General features: G+C 44.1%; 1 protein-coding gene across 8 annotated transcripts in view; it reads left to right on the top strand.

Moving 5' to 3' along the window:
- Window positions 1–24,183, top strand: part of NTM (neurotrimin) — an 825,333-nt gene that overhangs the window by 797,909 nt on the left and 3,241 nt on the right. For 2 of the 8 annotated variants that reach the window (XM_081172697.1, XM_081172700.1), the window contains exons 5-8: window positions 508–642; window positions 1,981–2,101; window positions 4,821–4,972; window positions 14,415–14,450. In XM_081172697.1, coding sequence (XP_081028823.1) covers window positions 508–642; window positions 1,981–2,101; window positions 4,821–4,972; window positions 14,415–14,450 — 444 coding nt within the window. Of the gene's footprint in view, window positions 1–507; window positions 643–1,980; window positions 2,102–4,820; window positions 4,973–14,414; window positions 14,451–20,056; window positions 20,090–24,183 lie in introns of all 8 variants that reach the window. The other 6 variants (XM_081172702.1, XM_081172701.1, XM_081172696.1 and 3 more) reach the window with 5 other exon arrangements.

The following is a 24,183-nucleotide window of genomic DNA, read 5'->3' as shown; positions in this document are numbered from 1 at the left end:
CTCTCCTTTTACCAACTGCCCCCACCACTGCAGGAAAGCACTCTTCTTTCTTTTGGTAATGTGTGTACAAATGCATGACTCAAGTCTGCTGAAGGGGGTCATCATCGTAAGCTAAATGAGGCTAAGTATGCACTTTGATTTGGCTTGAAAGCCATGGACCGGGGATTTCTCCTCTTGACAGTGAAGGGAACTCCCTGCTCCCAACACACATTTTCAAAGGAGCCAGCGGGTTTGGTGTCTTCCGCACGTGGATTATCAATGGCAGCCTGCCAAGCTTGGCTGCCTACCACCTCATTTATATATAATGCTCCTTTCCTCCACATCAAGATATCCAGGCAAACAAATGCAAAGGATCGTTTTAAGGGCTGTATCTAGAACTCCCATCAACAGCAGCAGTGCCAGGTGAAAGATGCATGCCCAGAGAACATTGCGCACTGTTTCTAGGTATCTCACCAGCCACATTGTCCTGCTGCATAGTCAAGGTTGATCCTTTTCTTTCTTCTGCAGCTGTGGGATTCATGAGCGAAGATGAGTACTTGGAGATCACCGGCATCACCCGGGAGCAGTCAGGGGAGTACGAATGCAGCGCATCCAACGATGTCGCCACTCCTGTTGTGCGGAGAGTAAAAGTCACAGTGAACTGTGAGTATTGGGTAGGTTGTCGCAGGGCTGTAGGTTGCTGCAGCTTAGCAGTAGTGGGGGGGGGGTGCTGCTGGAAGGATTTCCACAGTCTTTCTTGGTGCATTTTCTGTGTTTCCTTGGCATATTCTCTGCACCTTTTAATACCTGCAAGAGATAAATTAAATACCTGCAAGAGATAAAATAAGAACATATGAAGCTACCTTACATGAAGCTGGCCCAACCTGGAACCTTCTGAGTCGTACCCAATGTAGCGCTAAGTTAAAGTTATGTCACAGTATACATGTTTCACTGGCAAAAAAAGGTTTCATGCTAGCAGAATGTCATTGTGCACGAGAATGCATAAGCAGATTGCTGGTCACTTTATTGCACTGTGGATTGACCATTCTGTTGCATGAGTTCTGCTAGTGCAGGCATAGGCAAACTCGGCCCTCCAGATGTTTTGGGACTACAGCTCCCATCATCCCTAGCTAACAGGACCAGTGGCCAGGGATGATGGGAATTGTAGTCTCAAAACATCTGGAAAGTCGAGTTTGTCTATGCCTGTGCTAGTGCAACGATTGTGTTGGATTCCTCTGTTGCAGAACACTAAAACTCAACCATCCACTAAAGAATGCTGGATATGGTGCCCTGCATGAAAAGTGCATGCTTTGCCTTTGAGCTACAAACCTAAATTTGTTGCACCACAGTAAATCTTCCAAAAGGGGGCTGAACAGTAACATGGTAAATTGGGAGCATCTCTTTCTAGTGACATCCCAGCAGAAATGATGCTTCCTAGACCAAATGTTCAGTTCACCCAATGAATGGGTCACACTTGTCTGCATGCTCGCATACTGATTTACACACATACCCCGCATTTCAGAACTCAGACAAGTGCACACATTTCTCATTCACACACAGGTAAGTCCGTATTCAATTAGGCACACACATGTGTTTGTTGTCACATTCCTGCATGGACTTGCATGCATTTGCACACACTAGCGTTCTCAAAACACACATCTTGCATCAACAGGACTTGAAAAGTGGCAGAGAGTTGAGGATGCGTTGATCAAGTGGGCAGGAGTTAGAAAGTGGAACTGTGTGGGCAGTGGTAGTTTCTAAGAGCTAGTTTGGAACCAGTTCCTTTGAGAATGCGTGTAAAATAGCCTTTGAGTGTTCACTACCAGGATTCTGGTCACTGACTCTTCAAGCGCATCTGGCCAAGGAACCTTCTGCCGTCGGCGGTTTGTTTTTGGCACAAGCAAATCTCTGGAGAGGGGAAGGATCTTGGAGCAACAGCAGAGCAAAGTGATTTTCCAAAGCCACAGAGAACAACCCCTCAACTTGTCCCTTTCTCTACAGACCCACCATACATCTCAGATACTAAGAACACCGGGGTTCCGGTGGGACAAAAAGGCATCCTCCAGTGTGACGCCTCTGCAGTTCCATCAGCCGAGTTCCAGTGGTACAAGGATGACAAAAGGTACATGAAGGATTAGTAGTAACTGATATTAGGATATTTCAGCTGGACCTATCCTCACCATCACTGCATCAGAATTTACTTGCTCTCTTAGAAAACTGACAGCCGCTCCACCCTAAGCACAGTCAGCATGGTGCTGGTGGGGTAGATGAGCACATTTCTCTGCAGTCGTTCAGCGACTGAGTGTGGATAAAGAACTGGGGCTAATTCTATGGAAGGATGAATTTCACTTTTAGTTTTCCTCTGTTTCTCAATTCCCAAAATTTATTAAATTCAGTTTGCTCCCATTTCCATAAATAGGGTAGCACATATTTTCTACTAAAAACTCTTTGCAGAACAAAACTCATTCCCATTTTTGTATTCTTTTCTCTTTCTGTATGTATTTTCAATGCAATTCTGGTTAACATATGTGCCTGGAGGCAGGGGGGCTATGGTCACTATTATATATATTTCCTCTACTATACATCTTTTGTACTCTCTCTCTCTCTCTCTCTCTCTCTCTCTCTCTCTCTTCTCAGAGAACTTCAGTGCAAAATTTTAAAAAGGGTACATTTTAGAAGGTTTCGCTCATGTTTTGGTTTGTAAAGTGTTAATTAAGTAGGATCACAATGAAATGCAAATTGAATGAATCCCCCCACCCACCCAACCATCTGTTTATGTTTCAAAGCAGGGGTATTAACTTCCAAACTTGTAAGGGAATCGGCTAGCATTTGTCCAATGTTACCTTTAGTTTTGCTCTCTTCAATTCCTGCCTTTACACTCACTTGCCACTTTTGCTTCTTCCACCCAACTTCTTATTATCCCCATTGTCAACATTGAGACCATCTGCACTATATGTTTAAAGCACTATGGTACCACTTTAAACAGTCAAAGTTTCCCCAAAGAATCATGGAAACTATAGTTTCTTAAGGGTGCTGACAATTGTTAAAAGAGTCCCATTTGCCTTAGAGAGTTGCAGTGTCCATAATGGTTTAACAACCAGTCACCCTTGCCAGGGAACTCTGGGTAATGTAGGGGGGAATATCAGCTATCAACACCCTTCACAAACTACAGTTCCCATGATTCTTTGGTGGAAGCCTGGAATGTTTAAGTGGCACAGTACTACTTTAAATGCAGGGCACATATGGGGTCTTAGATTGTATGCTCCTTAAAGTTAGGGACCTTTTCCCTGTACGCTGCTCAGCAAAGTAGATTGATGGCACTGAGTTAAGAGTAATAATACTGCAAGCAAGTGGTAATCTACTGCATGTGACACAGCCCCTTCACCCCAATGTCCTCATCTGTGTGTCTAACATGGAATTATGCTTAATAGAAGCCCTCATTGCCAAAGTTCATTGGTACAGCAAGGCTCCACTGTAACAATTCCACCCCAATTTGTGAGTGAGACTTACTTATCAGATTAGAATCATTCTCTGCTTGTGTAATTCCCACAGAAATCCCTAGACCTTGGAGCTCTCCTCCGCTAATTATCTCCACAGTGCAGAGGTCCATTGAAAACACAAATTTGGAGATATTGTCCATTTGATTAAGGCATTTGTTTTAAGTTGTAGATCACGTGGTGAGCTTCCAATATGCTGTCAGTCAGGATCAAAAGTCAGGGCAATAACACAGAGCAAGAGGCTGCGGGGAAAAGTAGCTAAGCATAGCTTAGTTTCCTGCTTGGCAGGGGGTTGGACTTGATGGCCCTTGTGGTCTCTTCCAACTCTATGATTCTATGATTCTATAGCACACACACAAACAAAGAGACACACACATTGTCTTTTTCTTTTAAACAGCATACAAGAGTATCAGGGTGGGGGAATGAGGTTCCAAAGAGGGGAGACACAGGCTATGGGGGGGTGTAACTGTGGGGGGGGGGAACTAAAGTGTCTTACATCTACCAAAAATGCTCAGCAACCTCCTTTCATTCCCCCAGCAGACACTTTGTAGAGTTCTTCAGCTGCATCCTGTTCCTTTGCCTAGTGTCTGTTCCTTGTTGTTTAAATCTTCTTTACTTTAGAGAAATGACAAATAAGAGGAGATGTGATAGAAGTGTGTAAAACAAGGCATGGCATGGAGAGAGTGGAGAGAGAAAAGTTTCTCTCCCTCTCTCATAACACTGGAACACATGGACACTCAATGAAGCTGAATGCTGGAAGATCCAGGTCAGACTAAAGAAAGTCCTTCATGCAGCACATAGTTAAACTATGGAACTCGCTGGCCTCTTCCCTCCCTCCCTACTACAATCTGATTTGAAGGTCCTTTCTAGTGTAGCATTAGAATTCACAGTCTCCTCCTTTGGAATTCACTGAGCCAGTGCACGTTGCAAGGGAATTGTTTATCTGTGCTGTGGACAAATCAATGGAGTCTCCTTAAAAGGCAGCTGGCAAATGAATCTTCTGCCTTGAGCTGTTTGTTCTGGCAGGATCTGCAAGGTGGAGAAGGAAAGGATGCTTGAATCCAATGATCCCACGTCATGAAAGTGCTTCTCAGCTCCAGATAAATAGCTTAGATAACCCATTCCGATTTTATGTTTTTGATGAAATCTCTCCATAGAAGGGATCATGTGGACCCAAAAAGGGCATCAGAATTGCCCCCCTGGTGAATGCTCAGATCTAATTATGGTGCTCGAATGCAGTCAGTTATAGGCAGCAATGCCAGCTAACTCTGTTAGCTTCCATCACGGACTTGTCACCATTTCTTGGTCTTCCTCTTTTATCTTTGCTATCTCTTATTATTTCAGGCTCATTGAAGGACAGAAAGGGTTGAAAGTGGAAAACAAGGCCTTCTTCTCCCGCCTGACTTTCTTCAATGTCTCTGAGCAGGACTATGGAAACTATACCTGTGTGGCCTACAACCAGCTAGGAAACACCAACGCCAGCATCATTCTGTACGGTAAGTAAAGCATGTCCTGGTATTCCAATGGGATCGTATATGGTCAAGGAGATGCGGGAGGGGTGGACAGGTGAGTTAATAAACCTCTCTTTTCAAGTCTGGGAAAGATGGGCGGGGGGGGGGGCTACTGGACTCATGTCCTACACATGGGCTTCCCTTTGGCACCAAGTTGGCCACTGTAGTAACAGACTGCCAGACTAGGGCAACATACACACCATACATTTAAAGCACCATGAAACCACTTTAAAGAGTCCTGGCTTCCTCCAGAGAATTCTGGGAGCTATAGTTCACTAAGAGCATTGAGAGTTGTCAGAAGACCCCTATCTCCCACCCCCAGAGCTGAAATTCCCAGAGTGGTTTAACAATCAGTTCCCCCTCCCAGTGAACTATGGGAATAGTAGCTCTGGAACAGGGGTCTCGTAACAACCCTCAGCACCCTTAACAAACTACATGTCCCAGAATTCTTTGGGGGAAGTCTGGACTGTTTTAAAGTGGTATTGTGGCGCTTTAAATGTATGGGGTGAATGCGGACTTTGGTCTGACCCAGCAGGGCTCTTATATTTTCTGCCACAAGGGCTGAACAAGTGCTGCATCTGTGACATTTATCAGAGTCATGAAAGACTAGCCTCCCTCCTTAGCCTCTTGTCCTTGGGATGCCACTGGATAGACAACCAAATCTTTACAAATTATATTTACTCCTAATGTTTAGGAACATAGGAAGTAGCTTTTACTGAGTCAGATCACTGGTCCATCTGGCTCAGAAATGTCTACGTTGACTGGTAGCAGCTCTCCCTTGGCTTCAGACAAGGGGCATTACTAGCCCTACTCAAATTTACTAGAGATTGAACACAGGAGCTTCTGCCTGCAATGCAGTATCTCTACCACTGAGCATCTTTCCCTGGCATCTGCAGATGTCAACAGCTTTCAGGATGTGGGGCTTCTGTCAAATGCTACTCTCAAAGAGTGAGACAAGAAACGAGGTGGACTAAGCCACCAGGGTGACACTTAGGGAAGGTTATAACTTTCGAAAGAAGCAAAAGTCAGTCCAGGATTTTCTACAACTTTGCTGGTTCCATTATAATTTCGGCTGTCTTCAATTGTAATGGGCAAGGGCTTCACTATTCCACTTTTCTTGAGTCAACTTCAACCTCCTCTTCACTGGCACGTGGACTTTGACACATTCATTACTGTGGATGTGGAAAACCATCCTGAGAAGATAACCTTCCCTGGAAACTGCTTGGAAGTTTCACCCCCCCAAAAGAATGCCAGTATTCACCTTGAATTCTGCTTTCTGTGGGATTCTCTGGTACCTTACACCAACAAACTTCTTCATTCCACCGCCTGAAGTCAGTATGGGGAACCATTGGCCTGCCAGATCTTGCTGGACTCCAACTCCCATCAGCCCCAGAAAGCATGGTCTATGGCCAGGGATGATGGGAGCTGTAGTTGAGTGAAATCTGCAGGATGAAATTTTCCCCATACCTGTTCTGACGTACACCTGTTTCAATGTCTCCCAGAAGTGTTGTCAGAACTGCCCTGCCTTAAATCGGGGAAACATTTACTGTAGCGCTAGACTTTCAGCTCTTTCTTCAGAACATATAAAAATCCAAGAAGCTGAATTATCCAGAGGCTCCCCTACCCCACACTTGAACAACCTGAATACACACAATCCCCCTCTGAGAGTTTTAGAAGCCAAATAGCCCCATGGTGGGATCATTCAGGTGCCATGGTTGCCTGATAAGTACTAAATACTTGCAGCTGGAACCATCCCAACCCCATAGAACTTCTAACCCATTTACAATATCCTCATTTGGGGAAGTCTTGATATATCCATTGTAGATCCATCAGATAACTGGTCCCCTCCTCAACTCATGTTTTATAAATACATCTTAAGAAATTCCCTCCTCCAGAGTATTGCCCTTTCAGGTAATCAAGCAGAGAGGGGGCTGTTGTGGCGAGGACAAATTTCCTCTCCATATACAAAACAGCCACCACCACCACCATCTCAGAGAGCCTTCTCTGACATCGCCACCCCAGAGTGCAGTCTGTTAGGTGAGGCTTTTGAGAATAAACAACCCAAGCGGCTCGGTGATCCCAGGTTTGCTTCCAAGTCGCATTTTCTATTACTGCAACATGAAATAAAAAATTGACTTTCGCAAAGGGAGGCGGGGAAGAGCTCTGTACCCTTATCTGGAAGCTATTTTCTCCACATGCCAGAGCTCTGATTAGAGTGATGGATCCATCTGACACCACTCACAGCCAGGGACAGCTGTAATTGCTTGGCTTATTTGTCACGCTTCTCCAACGTTGTGGCAGGCAGAGCTGTTCTGGCTGCCTTTCTGTGCCAGTTGGGAGCTGAGGTGAGGAGCAAAACCTGGAGTGCCCACTTTCCCTGGCTTCCTATGCCCACTTTAACCGATTGTTACTGGGTGGTAGGGATAGTAGCCATGCCAGTCCATGTCTATTAACCATTTTAACATAACCTCCTTGTTGTATACTACACTCTTAAGAGGGCTTCAGCCAGGGGCCAGCAAACTTTTTCAGCAGGGGACCGGTCCACTGTCCCACAGACCTTGTGGGGGCGGACGGACTATATTTTGAAAATAAAAATAAAAATGAACGAATTCCTATGCCCCACAAATAACCCAGAGATGCATTTTAAATAAAAGCTACATTCTACTCATGTGAAAACACGCTGATTCCTGGACCATCCGCAGACCAAATTTAGAAGGCGATGAGCCAGATCTTGCCCCTGGGCCTTAGTTTGCCTGTCCATGGCTTAAGTGCTGTCCCATGGGGCATGGAGTGACCCAGCCCAAGACAGGTAGGTGAAAAGCAACATGAAGAGGAAGCCACACAGAGGGTACATCAATGAAACCAACATTAATATGGTCTGTGGAGGAGGAAGCCACTGCTTTTGATGCAGAACAGGAGCTAAGATCACATCCTCGCTACCCATTTTAAGCACTATGACACAGCTTTAAACTGTCATGGCTTCCCCCAAAGAATCCTAGGAACTGTCATTTGTTAAGGGTGATGAGAGTTGTTAGGAGACACCCCTTCCCCTAACAGAGCTGCAATGCTTAGGGTGATTTAATTATCAATTGCTCTTCCCAAGCGACTCTGGAAATTGTAGCTGTTATGGGAATAGGAGTCTCCTAACTGCTCTTTGTCCCCTTCACAAGCTACAGTTACCGTGATACTTGGAGGAAGTAGCAACTGCTTAAACTGGTTGAGTAGTGCTTTAAATGTGTGGTGCAGATGCGGCCCCAAAAGCCCAGTCCCTGAGAGATGACTCAGGCAGTCCCTTGTATGGCAAGCCAGGAGGGCCAATACAGAACAGTAGGTTTCCTGAAGATTTACCCATAAATACATTGCCATTACTTCCATAGTAACCAGAAGGGGAATTATGGAAGGAAGAATGCTAATCTGTGGGTCAGCAAGAAACTGAAAACAAAACCTGCTTATCTTCTAAGCACAGCCTGAGTCCAGCTTCTTATTTCAAAGAATCCCAGGCCTCTGGACACAACAGACATGCATAGTTCATCCACTAGAATTGAGGCTATTGCATTCTCCTACCATTGGTACAAGAGAGGCTGGCATCTCCTGGCCTGGTGATCATCGTGATGCAACCTTTGCCCCCGTGTGTTGTGTGCCATATTACTTTAGTCTATTAAGGAGAAGCCTAGGACTGCTTGAGTCCCAGAGGAAGTCAAAGTGACCACTGCATTGGAATTAGAAGCTAAATATCTCAATTTATTCCTTTGTCTGACTCTCTAGGTGTCCACACTGGAATCCCTCCAAATGTCAGGCAGGGGTAACATCAGTGTTTCAGACCACATATAATTATTCTTCATGGCCAAACAAGAGGATGTACTGTAGACCATGTAGCCATCTCCTGAAAAACCTGTGTTATTTTGCTTTGTTTCAAATGAAAAGCAGCTGTGAGTTTCAATGGAAATATGGTAGTGGGGAGGGAGTTGCTTGACCCTTCTCTCTCTCTCTCTGCACAGCATTGCTGCTACCCACATCTTTTCTCTCTGTGTGGAAAAGCAACTGGGAAAAGGTCACTTTAAGTGAGAAAATGGCTCAAGTGGGATTTTTATTTGCTTAGCTAATTTATACACTGCTTTGTATTTCAGCCGGGACGCGGGTGGCGCTGTGGGTTAAACCACAGAGCCTAGGACTTGCCGATCAGAAGGTCGGCGGTTTGAATCCCCACAACGGGGTGAGCTCCCGTTGCTCAGTCACTGCTCCTGCCAACCTAGCAGTTCGAAAGCATGTCAAAGTGAAAGATCAATAGGTACCACTCCGGCGGGAAGGTAAACAGCGTTTCTGTGCGCTGCTCTGGTTTGCCAGAAGCGGCTTAGTCATGCTGGCCACATGACCTGGAAGCTGTACACCGGCTCCCTCGGCCAATAAAGCGAGATGAGTGCCGCAACCCTAGAGTCGGTCACGACTGGACCTAATGCTCAGGGGTCCCTTTACCTTTTACCTTGTATTTCAGCAGAAATATGGTTAAGGAGCCCTTCCCTTTCATTTCTCTTCAGACAATGGAGAACTGTAGATTTGCATGTTTGGAAAATTAATCTAGCTAAGAGCGGGCCTTCAAATGCTGCTGAGAATCTTTCCCAAGTGAATTAGCATTTTCTTGCCCTATTGAAATCTGAAGTGGCAGTCTGATGTCACAGAAATGTAGAAACCCGAATCCTTGCCTACATGGGCTTCAGCTTGCCTATCTCTGTGTATGTCACAAGTGGGATGGTGATAAATTAGGGTCCCAGTCTTTTAGTTACTTATGATTTAAATGATTGATTGAGTTAGATTTCCACCAGCCCATCCTGAAGGCTTGGGATAGGCAAGAGGGCTTGAAAAACAAGCACAACCCCCCTGTTTGAAAATAAAAAAATGGCATGTTAGAAACTGCAGCAAATGGGACAGCACATGTACTACAATTCCCCCTTACACTTGCCAGCAGCTACACTCTAAAAGTGTTGCCTGTTGATATTAAGCAGGTGTCTGAGAATACTGTTTTCAGCGTTTGCTTTTTTAAAATGTTTAAGAAAGCAAAGTCAGACATGCCATTTTAACATGTCATTTTAGTTTATTATGGCATTTTAAAAAAAACCTGCTCCTTTTTCTTAAATTTAGAGGAATCGAAGTTCAACACTTATTTTCAGCATTGATTTTATCGGTTTTATTAATGACTAATTTATGTTGTTTTGTGGAAACTACTTGAATGTTTTTTGATGATTACGTGGCATACAAGCCTTGTTAAATAGATTAAATAAATAAATAACTCTTTTAAAAAACTAAAATGTGTGCATCAGTCAAAACTGCATAAGGATATGCGTTCATTAGGAGAAAAAACACAATGGGACTTGCCGCAAAATGTGGAAAACGGAAGTTAAGACTGGCAAAACGAGAAACCAAGGGAACAAAAGTTGACAGATCCTTCCATCCCTGTCACTCAGAATAACTGTCATTGCTGCTGTCATACAATGAAGAAACTAGAAAGACAAGGGAGATTCATGTGGTGGGAGGTAAGCATTTTGAGGGGGTGTAAGAGAAGAAGCAGTCTCTTCAAGAGGCTGATCCCATGCAGCCTTCCAAGCAATGGGGCAGCGTGTTTGTGTCCACACAAGGGCCTAAAATGTTTTATACTGCTGATTGATTAATTCCTGATGACATCTCTCCCATCACATGCATCACAACGTTCTGTCATACAGCCTTGCAAAAAAAAAAAAAAATCTGCTACCAAATGTACACTCAATGTCAAATGAAGCTAGTTTGTGCCTTTCATAGTTATATGTCACAGCCAAGTAGGTAGAGAAGAGTTTTTCTCCCTTTCTCATAACCCTAGAACTTGTGGACAGCCAATGAAGCTGAATGTTGGATGATTCAGGGTAGATGAAAAGAAAGTACTTCCTCATGCAGCACATGGTTAAACTCTGGAACTCACTCCCGCAGGAGGCAGTGATGGCCGCCAACGTGTATGGCTTTGAAAGAGGATGAGACAAATTCATGGAGGACAAGGCTATCAATGGCGGCTAGTCGTGCTCTGCCTCCATGGTCTAAGGGAGTATTCTGAATATCAGTTGCTGGAAACCACTGGGGTGGGGTGGGTTGATTATTCTTGTACTTGGGTCCTGCTGGAGGGTTTCCTGCAGACATCTGGTTGGCCACTATGAGCACAGGATGCTGGATTAGATGGGGCTATTGGCCTGATCCAACAGGCTCTTCTTGTGTCAGGGCAAGGTTGCAAATTGTGATTACTCTTGAGCCCCATTCCATGTGGCCCAAGTTTCCCAAGGTGAAACTGGTAGGTGGGAATACCACAAGGAGTGACTACTATGGTGCAGTTGGTATTATTATTAGGTACTTTGGCTCTTAGTTGGACCTAAACTGGTATTAGGAGTTGAATTCTAGAGACTACCAGAGGTCAGTGGTGGATTTGCATGGGTAGTACCTATTTTAGGGCAGGGAGCAGTGGCGTAGCGTGGGTTGTCAGCACCCGGGGCAAGGCAAGTAATTTGCGCCCCCTAACCCATGGATTTGTGCCCCTAACCTGTGGATTTGCGCCCCCTAACCCATGCATTTGCACCCCCTAACCCCCAGATGTTGCGCCCGGTGCGGCCGGCCCCCCCTGCACCCCCACGCTATGCCACTGGCAGGGAGTTCTACATGTCTCAGATCCCACATTGTTCCAGATGATATGAGGCCTCCCCAGAGGCCACACCAAAAGTATCTGAGCCCAGGGATCTTGTGAGACTGCTGTCACCTGCACTGCATGGATTACAGTTCCCCAATGCCACAGGCAATGCAACAGTGTCCAAGGCTTTCAGTCCTCTTCAGTGTATGTGCCTCAGATATGCACCGTGTAGGTAGAAGTAGGCCCAGAAGCCTTTTTAGGCTTTGGTGCACATCACTGCTGTCACAGGCTTGCACTAGACCTTGGGGCAGTTCTAGAGGAGCCTAGTACAATGGGGGTTGTGAAAGGTCTTCACTGAAATCCATGTCAAAATTGTGGTGGGTGTTTTATTCCACTGAATTTTGTTGTATGGCTTAGAACAGGAGGAGCTATTCAGCAGTGGAACAGGCTACCTTGGAAGGTGGGACTCTCCTTTATTAAAGGTTTTTAAACAGAGGTTGGATAGCCATCTGGCATGGATTATTTAGATGTGGTACCTGAATTGCAAGGGATTGGACTAGATGACCCTTGGGGGTCTCTTCAGACCCTATGTGTCTATGATTCTATGATTTAAAGCATATTTAAAATGCACAACATCCTCAAGGGAATCCTGGAATCTGTAGTTTGTTAAGGAGGATGGGAATTTCAGCTATGTTGGCATCAGCTACAATTCTCAGGATTATTTGGGGGAAGCCATGTGCTTGAAATATGTTTGAAATGTATGGTTTGTGCACAGCCTTGGTCAGACTGGACTCCCTAGTTAGCAAAAACTAACTCTCAGACAATCATGCCAAAAGCAGCAATCGTTCTTTCCTTTGTTGAACATTTCTTCCCTGAACAAATCGAAGATGTAGAGTGGTTATTCTTTCTTAGGTGAGGCAGGTGTTTTAATTTCCCCACCACTAAGATGCAATAAAGGAACAACCACCATCTCGCGAACCGCGGAGAGCCTTAAAGGAGCTCAGTGCAGGGGCAGAGAATCAGTCTGCTGTTCACAGAGGGATCGTCAGATAATTAAACTACAGCAGGGTCCCACTGTACCATCCTGTACTAATCTTAGTTTAGCAAATCACTTTCTTCCCCTCCGCACCACCCTCCCACAACACCTTTTGTGTGACTACATTGTAAACTCTGCAGGACTTCACTTTGGTTCCGCATAGTGCCTTAATCTAGTGGGAAGCTAATTTCATAAGAGGTCTCCTGTTGAGAGCCAGAATTCTAGGCCCAACCGTTGTTAGGGGCAACCGCAGACTCCATGTTTTGAATATGGGGGTATGCTGCGCTAAAATCAATAGGGAAGAGGCATGACAAGGTCCCTGAGGTGTCATGCCATCACAGGTGACCTGCAGTTTTGACCAAAAAGTGCAGAATCCTGATTCCCTCATTAATCTTAATTGATAGAGCAGTTGTGCTCCTAAATGGTGAAGAGGGAGGGCAATGCATTCCTCCATAAACAACCTGATGTGCCACATTTGAAGGAGAAAAGAATAAGCTCAGCAGAGCTAATGTGGTTGTGAGAGGAGGTGTGTAGGCTGGCAGCTAAGAGAGAAGGCTGTGTGCGGAGCAGGCCCTAATTCAAGTTTTGCCTAATTCCCCAATCTCTTAGCCTCAACACCCACATAAAATGCTGGGCTGCTTTCGAGGGCCATTGTAAAGATGATTGAGATAAGTTATGCAAAGTGCTTTGAATACTTGAGATGTGCTATTTAAGCACACAAATGATTATTACCATCCACTTCCATGGATGGAGATGTGAAGGAACTATTTTCTCACACAAATCCTTCAGGAAAAGAATCTAATGAGTGAACCTTCAAGAAGAGGTAGGGTGGTTTGAGGAGAATATCTCTCATCCATTTGACCTTTTTGGCCATTGAAAAGTCTCCTCTGAGATTTTACAGGGTTGGCCTATTGTGTTTGTTATATTAAAGGGGGCCCTTAGGCAGAGAGCTGAAAGCTGTGAGGTGTGAACTGGGAAACTGGGAAGCCCAATTATTCCTTGGTGTTTAATTTTATTTGAGGCTTTTCATATCTGCCTTTTTTTTTTTTTTTTGGTTCCATAGTAGAACTTCCTCTCCACAAAAGGCAGACAGTGAGCACCCAAAACTGTAAAGTAGTGAGAAGAGGCTGTGATTTGCAGGAGAGAATTTGTGGACATGGTATGAACTAACCATCACTTCTTCCCTGAAACTCTCCTACCCTTGCCCTAGCACTTTCCCCTGTGACATAGGAAACAAGGGGTTGACTGACAAATACAGCTGAGGGGATGTGGGAAAGGGAAAGCAACAAATGGGGTTAAACATTCCCTTCCCTGACCATTGAAGATAAATTGTTAGCTGTCTTATGGGCTGGACATACTCCTCTTCTGTAGCAGTCTTCAAAACAGGCAATAATATGGGATGATAATATCAAGAAATCAAGGTATTGCACAAAGTGATGTGTAGGCCTAGGAACAGGTTGTGATCCCCGGCCTCTCCGGTGACCAAATGGGCTCTTTTGCAAGGCTGGCATTAAAAAGTATGTCATCCTTTCCATCTCCTTTTCTTCATGCTTCCTTTCATTCACTTTCAGAAAGTGTCTCCTATTCTCTGTTTTGCCCATTTACTTCACAGCCCTCCCACTGCCACCCACACCTTCTCCATCCCATTTCTTATTTACACGGCGCTGTGGTCATGGAGTGGTAATTATGAAACGATATATTTATTTTTATTTTATCTTCATTTTTCTCTTCCATTGTTTCCTCACCTGGTTTAGAAATAAGTGAGCCCACAAGCTCAACCTTGTTCCAAGGTCAGTATTGTTCTTGCTGTATGTCACCTTCCGCTCCCTTATTTGCAACCTCCCTACCCGCCGCCACCCTTCGTTATACATTGCCTGTTTCCCTTGTCCGATTTGCATGGAGGACGGTACCACTTCCTGATGAGCACCCAAGAGACTGCAGGCTCTGATTGGTCTCCTTGTCTCCATCATGTCATGTTTGATCTGTTGACTCAGTGATTCAGAGCTTCAGTAACCAGTTCCATATCTCCTTCTCCTCCCTCACAGATTAGACTCAAGTAACTAAAAGTGTATCTGCATGCCACATTCATATTGCCTTTATACCAGGGATGGGGAACCTGTGGCTCGCCAGTTCTTGCTGAACTACGACTCTCATCAATCCTGACAAGCGTTATGGATGGTGGGAGTTCTAGCCCAACAATGTATAGAGAGTTAGGGGTGATGGAAATTCCATCCCATTCAATATCTGGAGAGCCAAGGATGGTTTGAGTTGTAGCCCACTCAACATACGGAGGGCTACAGCATCCCCATCCCTGTCCCCATCCCCTAACCACTTTGACCATCAAGTTTTCCTAACCAAAGAATCGTGAGAATAATAATCTGAAGAAATGACTCACAAAACTGCAGATCACAAGCTTTCCTAAAATCAGTTTAAACCTAGAATGCACATAACCTCTTCAATATTCCCATCATAAGTCTCTGAGTTCAGGGCTTATACTAGAGCAGTGCCAAACATCCTTAAAACAAGAATTTTATGAGAAATGTTCTGGGCGTATTTATTTTTTTAAGAGCCTCCTGAAATGGTTGGAGAATTTTGGATCACTCTTAATAATATTTAGCAAAATGACCTTAATTTTGCTGGTGGAGAATCAGGTAGAGAATAAAATTCCCAGCCCTCCAACAAACAGAGCATTGCATGTCCCTCACAGAAAATCCATGGCAGGGTACCCTTCCAGTTGTTGTTGGACTCCAGCTCTTATCATCATTGTGCATGCTGACTGGGGCTGATGGGAGCTGTAGTTCAACAACATCTGGGACTCAGTGTGTCGCACTGGGTCATGGTTTGCCAACTTGTTTTGTCCTCCAGATGTCGCTACACTATTACTGCCATCATCCCTGACTATTAGCCCTGCTGACTGGAACTAATGGGAATTGTAGTAAGTGGGTCTAGTTATATGGGTGGTGCCAGGGATCTGCAACATATCATTCTGAGTGCCCTCACCAAACCAGGATTCTTTTGAGGAGCCATAAAATGAAAATTAATATAAAACCAATATAGCTTTGCAGAGTAGATGTGTGTCTGCAGCAGGCACTGGAGAGCTCTCTCCCCACCAGAGCCAAGCGAGGCCAAATCTCCCTGACGCCCACAGAGAGGAGTGCTGGGTCGTGCTGTGCTGGGGTCACCACTTGCCAGCTTCCCTCTGTCTGCAGCCACTCACCATGGGCCTCGGCTGCTTTGCCGCCTGGCCGGGGTGGGAATCCCTGCAGAACAGGGTGCCTGATTGCACCCCCTCAAAATTTTGCACCAGGGGTCACTATCCCTCCCCATGCTACACCACTGTGTGTATGGAATTAGAATGGGCCCAATCTCTCCTTCATCACTGTTCCATAGTTATGGTGGAGGTTTGCAGAAGCATCCATTGTAGGTGATGGGACCAGATAACTTTTTGGGTCCCTCCCAAATCTCTGATTCTTTGTTGGGATCTGTTCCACCAGCTCCCCTTAAAAGTGTATGGGTAGGCCAGCCTTGATCAGGGCTCAAAGCCATCCTATATTATGCAGGATCACAAGAGAGCTGCTCCCCCACCATGGAATTAATCTCTATATAATTCTGTAGTGTTTAAAGCATGGCATGAATGTCTTTTTTGCCACTGCCTGCCGACTGGGCTGACAAAATGATCAGCCGCTGCCTTATTGATACTCTTGCAGCGAAAACAAAACAAGGCAGTACATTTGGAATCACTGCATAACATGTAACAAGGAAACGGCAGCGTTAATTAATTGATGGCATGGTGGCGGGGAGGATGAATTTCAGCAGAAGGAGATGTGGAACTGGCAGAAAGTGGCCCCAAGTTGCACCATCTGGCAGATGAAGAGGAACGATTGTGAGGTGAAAGCATGCCCCAAATCCAGGTGTTTAAATAGGTCTGATGGAAAAAACCAGCTAACAGAATGCAGGCGGGGGAAGAATCCTAGCAAACTTGGCCAGCTCCCCAACCTACCTCCCCATCTTCATTTGGAGAGATATGATCCCAGGAATGGAGCTAACTTTGGTCCCTGGTCCACGGACCTCCATTAGATTTCATCACTGATACTAGGACTTGAATGTGGTTTGTCTCTATCGATCTGCATTTCCTCCCACCTTGCGGAATCAACAGTGGTTTGTAGCTGCCACATTCCAAGAAGCAAAACTTATTTATTAACTCATCTGTTCTTTCTTTCTCCCCCCCCCCTATTTCCCCCTTTTTTTCTCTTTCTTTTCTTCTTCCTGCATGGCTTCCTTGTGTGTGTCTTCTCCTCATGCCTCCCTACATTCTGCCATGTAAGTACCACAAGCTTATATACCAGCTCTAGCCAATTTTGCATTTTTCCTATGAAAGGAGTGTTACGGGGTGGGGCAACAGGGCACAGGGTAGTCTTTGCAAGGGGTGTGTGTACATTTTTGTTTGTTTGTTTATGCATAGTTTTAAAGAAGATAGATGGGAGTTAATTTTCTGGAGCATTATGGGAATCACTTGGAGGATCCAAAGCAGAAATGGTTGGAAGCTGTAGGCATAAGAGGTTTTGTAACTAATTGGAAAATGACCCAGCTATATTAATGCGATATAAATGATCTAGGGTTAGGTTACCTGAAAGACCACCTTGGCCTTGATACATGAGCTGGATCATTTGCATCATGTGGAGTATGTATGTTCATGGGCACTTGGATGACAATATCTCATCTTTTCAAATAAAAAAAAGTTGGTGTTGGCTATGAGCCAAAGGATCGATTTCCTTGTTTAAGTGAACAGTATTTTAACCTTGCCCCCGCCTCCCCCCCCCATTTTAACTTTTACATTCTTCTCTTTCGTGTGGTTCATGTGACAATGAACAGGACAACTCCTCCTATGTTTTCTTAGGCACCCCCAGACCAGGTGTTTCTGCACCACCTATTTAGCTCTGCTTGTGTGTGTATTGCGCACAGACTGAAGAGTAGTGTACAATTCATAATACAGACTGTGCACTGTCAACCCATATCATGGGTACCATGAGTCATTACTCCTTACAACTGATCTAAAGTCTTCTATAACCTGGATTTGGAGTGAGAACATCCTTAACCAGGAGTGCACAGAGAATGTGTCTGTACTTGTGTCATATTCTACATATTGGTTTAGGTTTCTCTCTTCAGCCGAAAACCACAAGATAAACCTACTTTCCTTTTTAAAGAAAAAGAAAGAAACCTCATGCTGCAAAACTTATATAGCATCTACCCAGATTCTACCGTGAGGCAAACCTTTAAGCCCTTCTGGCTTTGCAAGTTCCTAGACCATCTTATTGTTGTCAGTGGCATGAGTTGCTTCTTCAGTTGCCAGATTGAGGAGGCCAGTGGATATTAGAGCTGAGCATATAGAGCTGAGTCTTCTGTCATCTCAATGTGTAAGGAAACATTTCGTCCCATGAAAGCAAGCTGAAAGTATGATGCAGCAGATGCCAGCATTTCCTCCATTGCTCATGGTCCCTGCAAAGCATCTTGTTGCTTCCTACACCCCACCATGATTGCTTACTTCTCCTAAGTGACATCAGCACAAAGCAATACAAAAGTGGCAGTGTGATCAGTTTTCTTTACGGCAAACCAGCTTCTCAAATCCATCTCTTCAGCACCCATCTATTTGTCCAGATCTCATACTTTGTACTTTTCCATCCTTTAGAGTATGACTACTGGTGTCACTGGCTACTAATATGCAAGGTTTGGTTCCTCTGTGTTCCTCTCCCACACCTCCCAGTATTAAGCACAATTCTTCACAACATCTCCACGTTGCATTTTTTAAAAAGCCCTTTCAAAATATCAGCATTTCAATGCACATTTTGCCTAACACACACCTTTTCCATTCAATTTTGCCTAATATACATATTTTTTGCAAGCAATTACCCCAATATAACACATTTTGTTTGATAACGTTCGTGAATCAGTGCATTCTCAACTAAACTTTCTTGCAATATATGCATTATTTTACACATGTTTTTGTTGTTGTCGGAGAACTGCATTGCTAAAAAAAATAAAATAGAGAAGTGCAGATTTTGAGGGATAGCTGCATATTCGTTGGCATCCTGTTTTAGGAAGTATGCATTAGGTAGATGCACATTCAAATGTGAAATGAATAAAATCTTAGGGATACCACTCAATCTTAGGGATACATCACCTAAAGATGTCCCACAAGGCAGTGGGTATGAATTTTTTTCTCAGGGTTTGTTCCCAATGCCTTTCTCATGAATGAGTATAGCCACAAGGCAGTAGAGGTTTAGGATCAGTTTACCTTCTCCTAGATGGGCTACCTTCCCAGGTTGATGAGCCCCATCTGCCTCTAACCATTTAGAGTATGAGATTAGTAATATTCATCTATTTTACAGGGTTGTTGTAAGGGTTAAGCAAAGGGATCTGTGGGAATCCTCAAACTCATTATAGAAGTGTTATGCGTCATCATCATCAAACCAGCATCATAACACAATGCCCCACTCCAGATACAGAAATCTCGGTCTAATAAACATCATACCTGCAGGCTTCCTCCTCTTCTCTTTCATGCATTGTGATTTTGTTCTTCTGGGGTTTCCTTCTATATCACCCACTTTTTTTGGTTAAAAAATATATTTGATGCAAATATCAAAATATGCAGATGTTAAAGCAAACACTCCATGTGAAAGGCATGTTTCTGTAAGATAATTTATACTATAGGCACTGTATTTTAACATACAGCTGTTCAAAGTGTTCAAGAGCAAATGACACACAGGTTAATCAGGTGTGGGGATTGCTTTCCATTCTGCCCTGTATTTGTCACATTTGCATCCAACCCAAGGTTTGTGCATTGCAAACACAGATTTGCATAGCATCCCAGGTACACAAGTCAAGCAAGGAACTGTGTTTGACCTCTGCTCCCATCTATCTATCTATCCATCTATCTATCTATCTATCTATCTATCTATCTATCTATCTATCTATCTACTCCATACTGCTCCATAGGCAGCAGTAGCATACTGATAATTTTATTTCATGAGGAAAAATGTAGCTATTTTACTAATCCTTTACAAACGATTTGCAGTTGCACCAAGATCAAAGATGACAATGAGTTTTAAAAGGTCAGAAATCTTCGAGAGACGGTGATTATGAGCCTGGGTTATGAGCAACATGATGAAAATTGCAATGCCTGGAGCATCTTATTTGCCATCTTTTAACCCTCTGTAAACTGTCTGTGACTGGAAAAGCACAAAACCAGCTTAGAGATAAGAAAAGAGAGAGCCTTAGCAGAAGTTTGCAAGAAATCAGAGCAGTGCAAACCGGAAGGTTGAAGGTGTCTCAGAGCAGGGTGGAACACCTCGAGGGCCTTTTGTTTGCTGTATTGATAACTTCTTCTTTAATTTTGTAGAAGAGACAACCACACTTCAGACACCCTGGAAAGGTCAGTAAAACAACAGCAACCCACAAACCTGCTGCTGCTCCCCCAACTTCTGGCCTTGAACCTCAGCCATCCCTCTCCGTCTTTCTCTGTTTCTTCTCCCTTCCCCTGTGGCTAAGCTAACATCAGTGGATCGAACGGCCCATCATTGGCCGTGTTGAATCTTTTGTCAGCTTTCGTACCAACCCTCTGCCTCTTTTTGCTGAATACCTGAAGGCTTTCTGCCACCTGCTTTCAAACAATCTGCTTTGTAGCAAGACTTCACCTGTCGCCAGTCATCCTTATTGCAGAATAATACGGCTAGTCCTCATTTCTTTCAGCTTAATTTACAGATCTTCTTTACACAGCTTTTGCTTCCAATGCTTTGTGACCCGCTATCCTTGCTTTGCCACTTCTCCTAATCCCTTTTTCTCCCAAACCCCCAAAACACATTCTATATATTACTCATCTGTGACCTGAGAAGCATTACAATGGTTTTCCAGTCTACCTTTATTCAGAATCTCAGGCCTGGTTTATACATATATTTTCATCATGCATTGACAGTGATATCAAAACATGGTTTGCTGCATGTGTGAGTGGGCCTGAACAGCCACAGCACCTAAATGCCCTTATCTCCTCACATCACTTTATGCAATGGTGTCTAGAAGAGAAGAGTCATTTTATACGGTCAGGTACTGGCCTTAAAATGTACAGTAATGAATTTGAAGAGCAGTCAAATAATGTTATTTCCACGTGTGCTAAATCCTGATCAAAATGTCCACTGCAGTTTTATTGTCTTAGTTGTAGTTCACAAAGCCAAAGGTATGGAGGTATTTCAGCTGTTCTATGAAGTAGGGTGTGCACTTTTGAGAGGTAGAAGAACTTAATGGAATATCTTTATGTTTCTGACCAAATGACATCTATATCTCCCCCACTCAGAGTTTTCCTCAGGATGGAACTTTTTTTCAGCAAGCATTTACACCCGGCATACACAATGCGGTATGCTCCAGATATTGCTGGACCACAACTCCATCATTCCTGACAATTAGCCATGTTGGCCATGTAGTCCAAAACACCCTGAACATTGTCTACTTTTGATTTATACACCAGCTTAGACCTGGCTACTATAAGCCAGCCTTGAAACTTTGCCTACGGATGTTCTCCCTTGAAATTTGGAAGTCCCTGGGGAAAGGGATCCTCATCAGTGTGGAGAAGCCACCAATAACATCCCTCTGCGTGCCTTAACACTCCAAAGTTGGCACCTGGATGGAAAACTCAGCAGGGTATTCCAGGCCAATCATTCTCAGATGATTTGTTTCTTTGTTCTCAGATGCTCTCGGCGGATAATTGATGCTTAATAGCTTTTTCCCTAGGATACCACTGGGCCTGTTTGTTGGCCACTTTAGAACATCACATGCCTCCTTAATGAGCGCTAAGGAATTAATGTTGGAGAGAAGCCATTGCCAAGGCCAGGCTGGGCCACTTCGGCTCCTTTGTTGACTCTGCCGTCATTGATGGCTGTTTTGGCAGCAAGAGCTCCATTATCTCCTTCCATGCAGCTCTGTGCTTGGCTCCCTTGAATGCTTGTTATGAAATTTCAAAGGATCCAACTTCGCTTTCAAGAAACTGGTAGCTGAGGCTTTCTAGGGCTTCTGGTCCAGCTCCAGTGTGATAACGCCAGTTGATTTAATGGAGATAGAAAACATTTGTGTTTGGAGGTGTTTAATCATCAGTACAGATTTAATAGTAAGTTACAAAGTTGGGATTTATGCTAGGAAAACTATGCTATACCAAGAAACGAGGCAGGTGCAAACAAGCAACAAAGTGTCTTGGGGCATAAGCATTTGTGGACTGTGGTCTCCTTCATCAGATGCATGAAGTGTTACCCTGATCTGAAAGTACATATATACATGGTTGGGAGGATGTTGTTATAAAAAAAGGACAAAGGGAACTCAAATGCAGGAAAAAACAGAAAGTGATAATTTAGTGTTTAACAGTGGCAGCTCATAAAACCATTTTTGAAGACACAGGCATCCTGGCATGGGTAAGCCAATTATTGCATACAATGTGCTCGAAATCCTTTGTCTTGCTTCAATCCAAAAGTCTTGATATAGTCAGCAGGTTTCATGGCACAGTCTCCCTTTGAAATCTGCTGCTCTGGGGTGGCTACTTAAAGGTCATTTGCCGAAAAGCAGAGCAATGAAGAAATGGAAACAGGAGGCAGTCATGTAAAAACCACACCGTGTGTGGCGGACATCTGACCAGTACCAAAGGCACGTTGGGGCACATTTAAAGAAGGTGGTCTTCACAAGAGATTGAAAGGTTAACAAGGAAGGGGCCAGATATACCAAGGGCTGTCACCAGAGACACATCAGACAGTGATGGGATTTAGAACAGGGCCTCCCTGGAGATGCTCAGCAGATGAACAGGATTATGTGGGAGCAGACGGTTCTTTGAATGAATATGAATGAATTCAAACATATGAATCACATGTTCGGAAGCACACATCAAGAGGCTCCGGACCTCTGAGCGTTCAGTTTCACCTTACATAGCATGTTGTGACGGGATTTTAAATGTCTCATAGTACATAAAAGAGATTGAAGTAATCTTTGCAAGACTGACAAGGGAAGAAGCATTTGACTCAACAGAACTGAGCAACATGTTGAGAGATGTGCTTACAAGAGAGTAACAGTGGGATGATTGAGCAGACTTTCTTTTCATCCTGGGCCTCTCCACCCACAGTATTATTTTTGTGTGGTTTGGCCATTAGTTTTTCAGTGTATGATGCTCCAAGGGTTCACAATGCCATGAAAATTTGATCTTATTCCTTGGCGGGTTGTACCTCAGTGATGCTTCAGCGCATGCTATGCATGCAAAAGGTTCCATGTTTGATATATGGCTTCTCCAGATAGGGCTGGGTGACTTCCTACCGAAATCTTGGACACCTGCTGCCAGTCAATGTCTCAATGATACTGAGCCAAATGGATCGATTGCCTGGCTCAGTATAAGCCAGCTTCCTTCATATGTTCCTTAAGGGTTTCTAACTGCTTATTTGTAAGCTGGAGCACTCTGATTTTTCACAATGAAAAGTAAAGGACTGATAGTATACAGAATATGTTACTTGTGCTATGGCAGGTCTAATAATATGGGGACTTCAGAGCAAGCAGGAATGAACCTCAGCCTGCATTACTCGCATTAGTGTTGAAACTCTAAATAACTTAGGACTCAAATATATGAACGGCCATCCCCATCTCTTCCGCTTTCTTCGTGTGTTAAGATCTGCTAAGGGGAAATCTCTTGGCAGTTCCACCACAGAGAATAGCAGGCCGGTAGAGATATTTCCATGGAGCAGACTCTAAATTGTGGAACTCCCTCCCCAACAAGGTGTGTCAGTCACCTTCACTGTGCAGCTTTCACCAAGGGTTCGTCTACATTTCCATTTGCCCTTCCACTTTCCCCCAGGAAAACCCACAGTTTCATGCTGAGTCAGAACGAAAGACAATTGGGTTTTCTATGGATTGCTGTTTGTTCTGATTCAGCGCTAAATAACAGGTTTTCTGGGAGAAAGCAGCAGGGCAAAGGCAAAACTGCTCAGCCCTGTGCCTAGAAAAGACAGGACAGGCAGAAAACCACAGACCCCTCTGTTCTAGGCACAAGAAAAGCAGTGATGTGGCTGAGCTCTGAAGCTCACCCTATTTCCTTTGGCTTTTGACAGCTAAGGAGTTTCGTTTTGGGGGATGCATCTCCTTTGCTGAATTTGTGGTGTTTGGTTCACTCTGGAATGGTTTTGGGTACGGTATTTTCATTGTGTGTGTGTATTCTTTAAATAATTGCATGTCCACTTGTTGTAACCCTCTCTGGGACATTATGGTGAAAGGTGGGTAAGAAATCTTATAATTAATAAGCTTTGGTTCAGGTGTTATGACTTGGGTGTTGTGAAGACTGGCTGATCAGCTATGGTTGCTGATGAAGAAAGGGGACAGTCTCTGGAAAATGCAATTGCACCCAAAGCAGTTGTTGTTGATGATGATGATGATATCACCATCTTGCCTTTTCTCCAGACTGGAACTGAAGGCAGCTTACACAGATTAAAATGAAATAGGTAAAACACAGAAAGC

This window comes from Podarcis bocagei, assembly GCF_964188305.1.
Source record: "Podarcis bocagei genome assembly, chromosome: 15".
In the NCBI taxonomy this organism is placed as follows: domain Eukaryota; kingdom Metazoa; phylum Chordata; class Lepidosauria; order Squamata; family Lacertidae; genus Podarcis; species Podarcis bocagei.
This window is presented reverse-complemented; position numbering and strand designations above follow the sequence as displayed.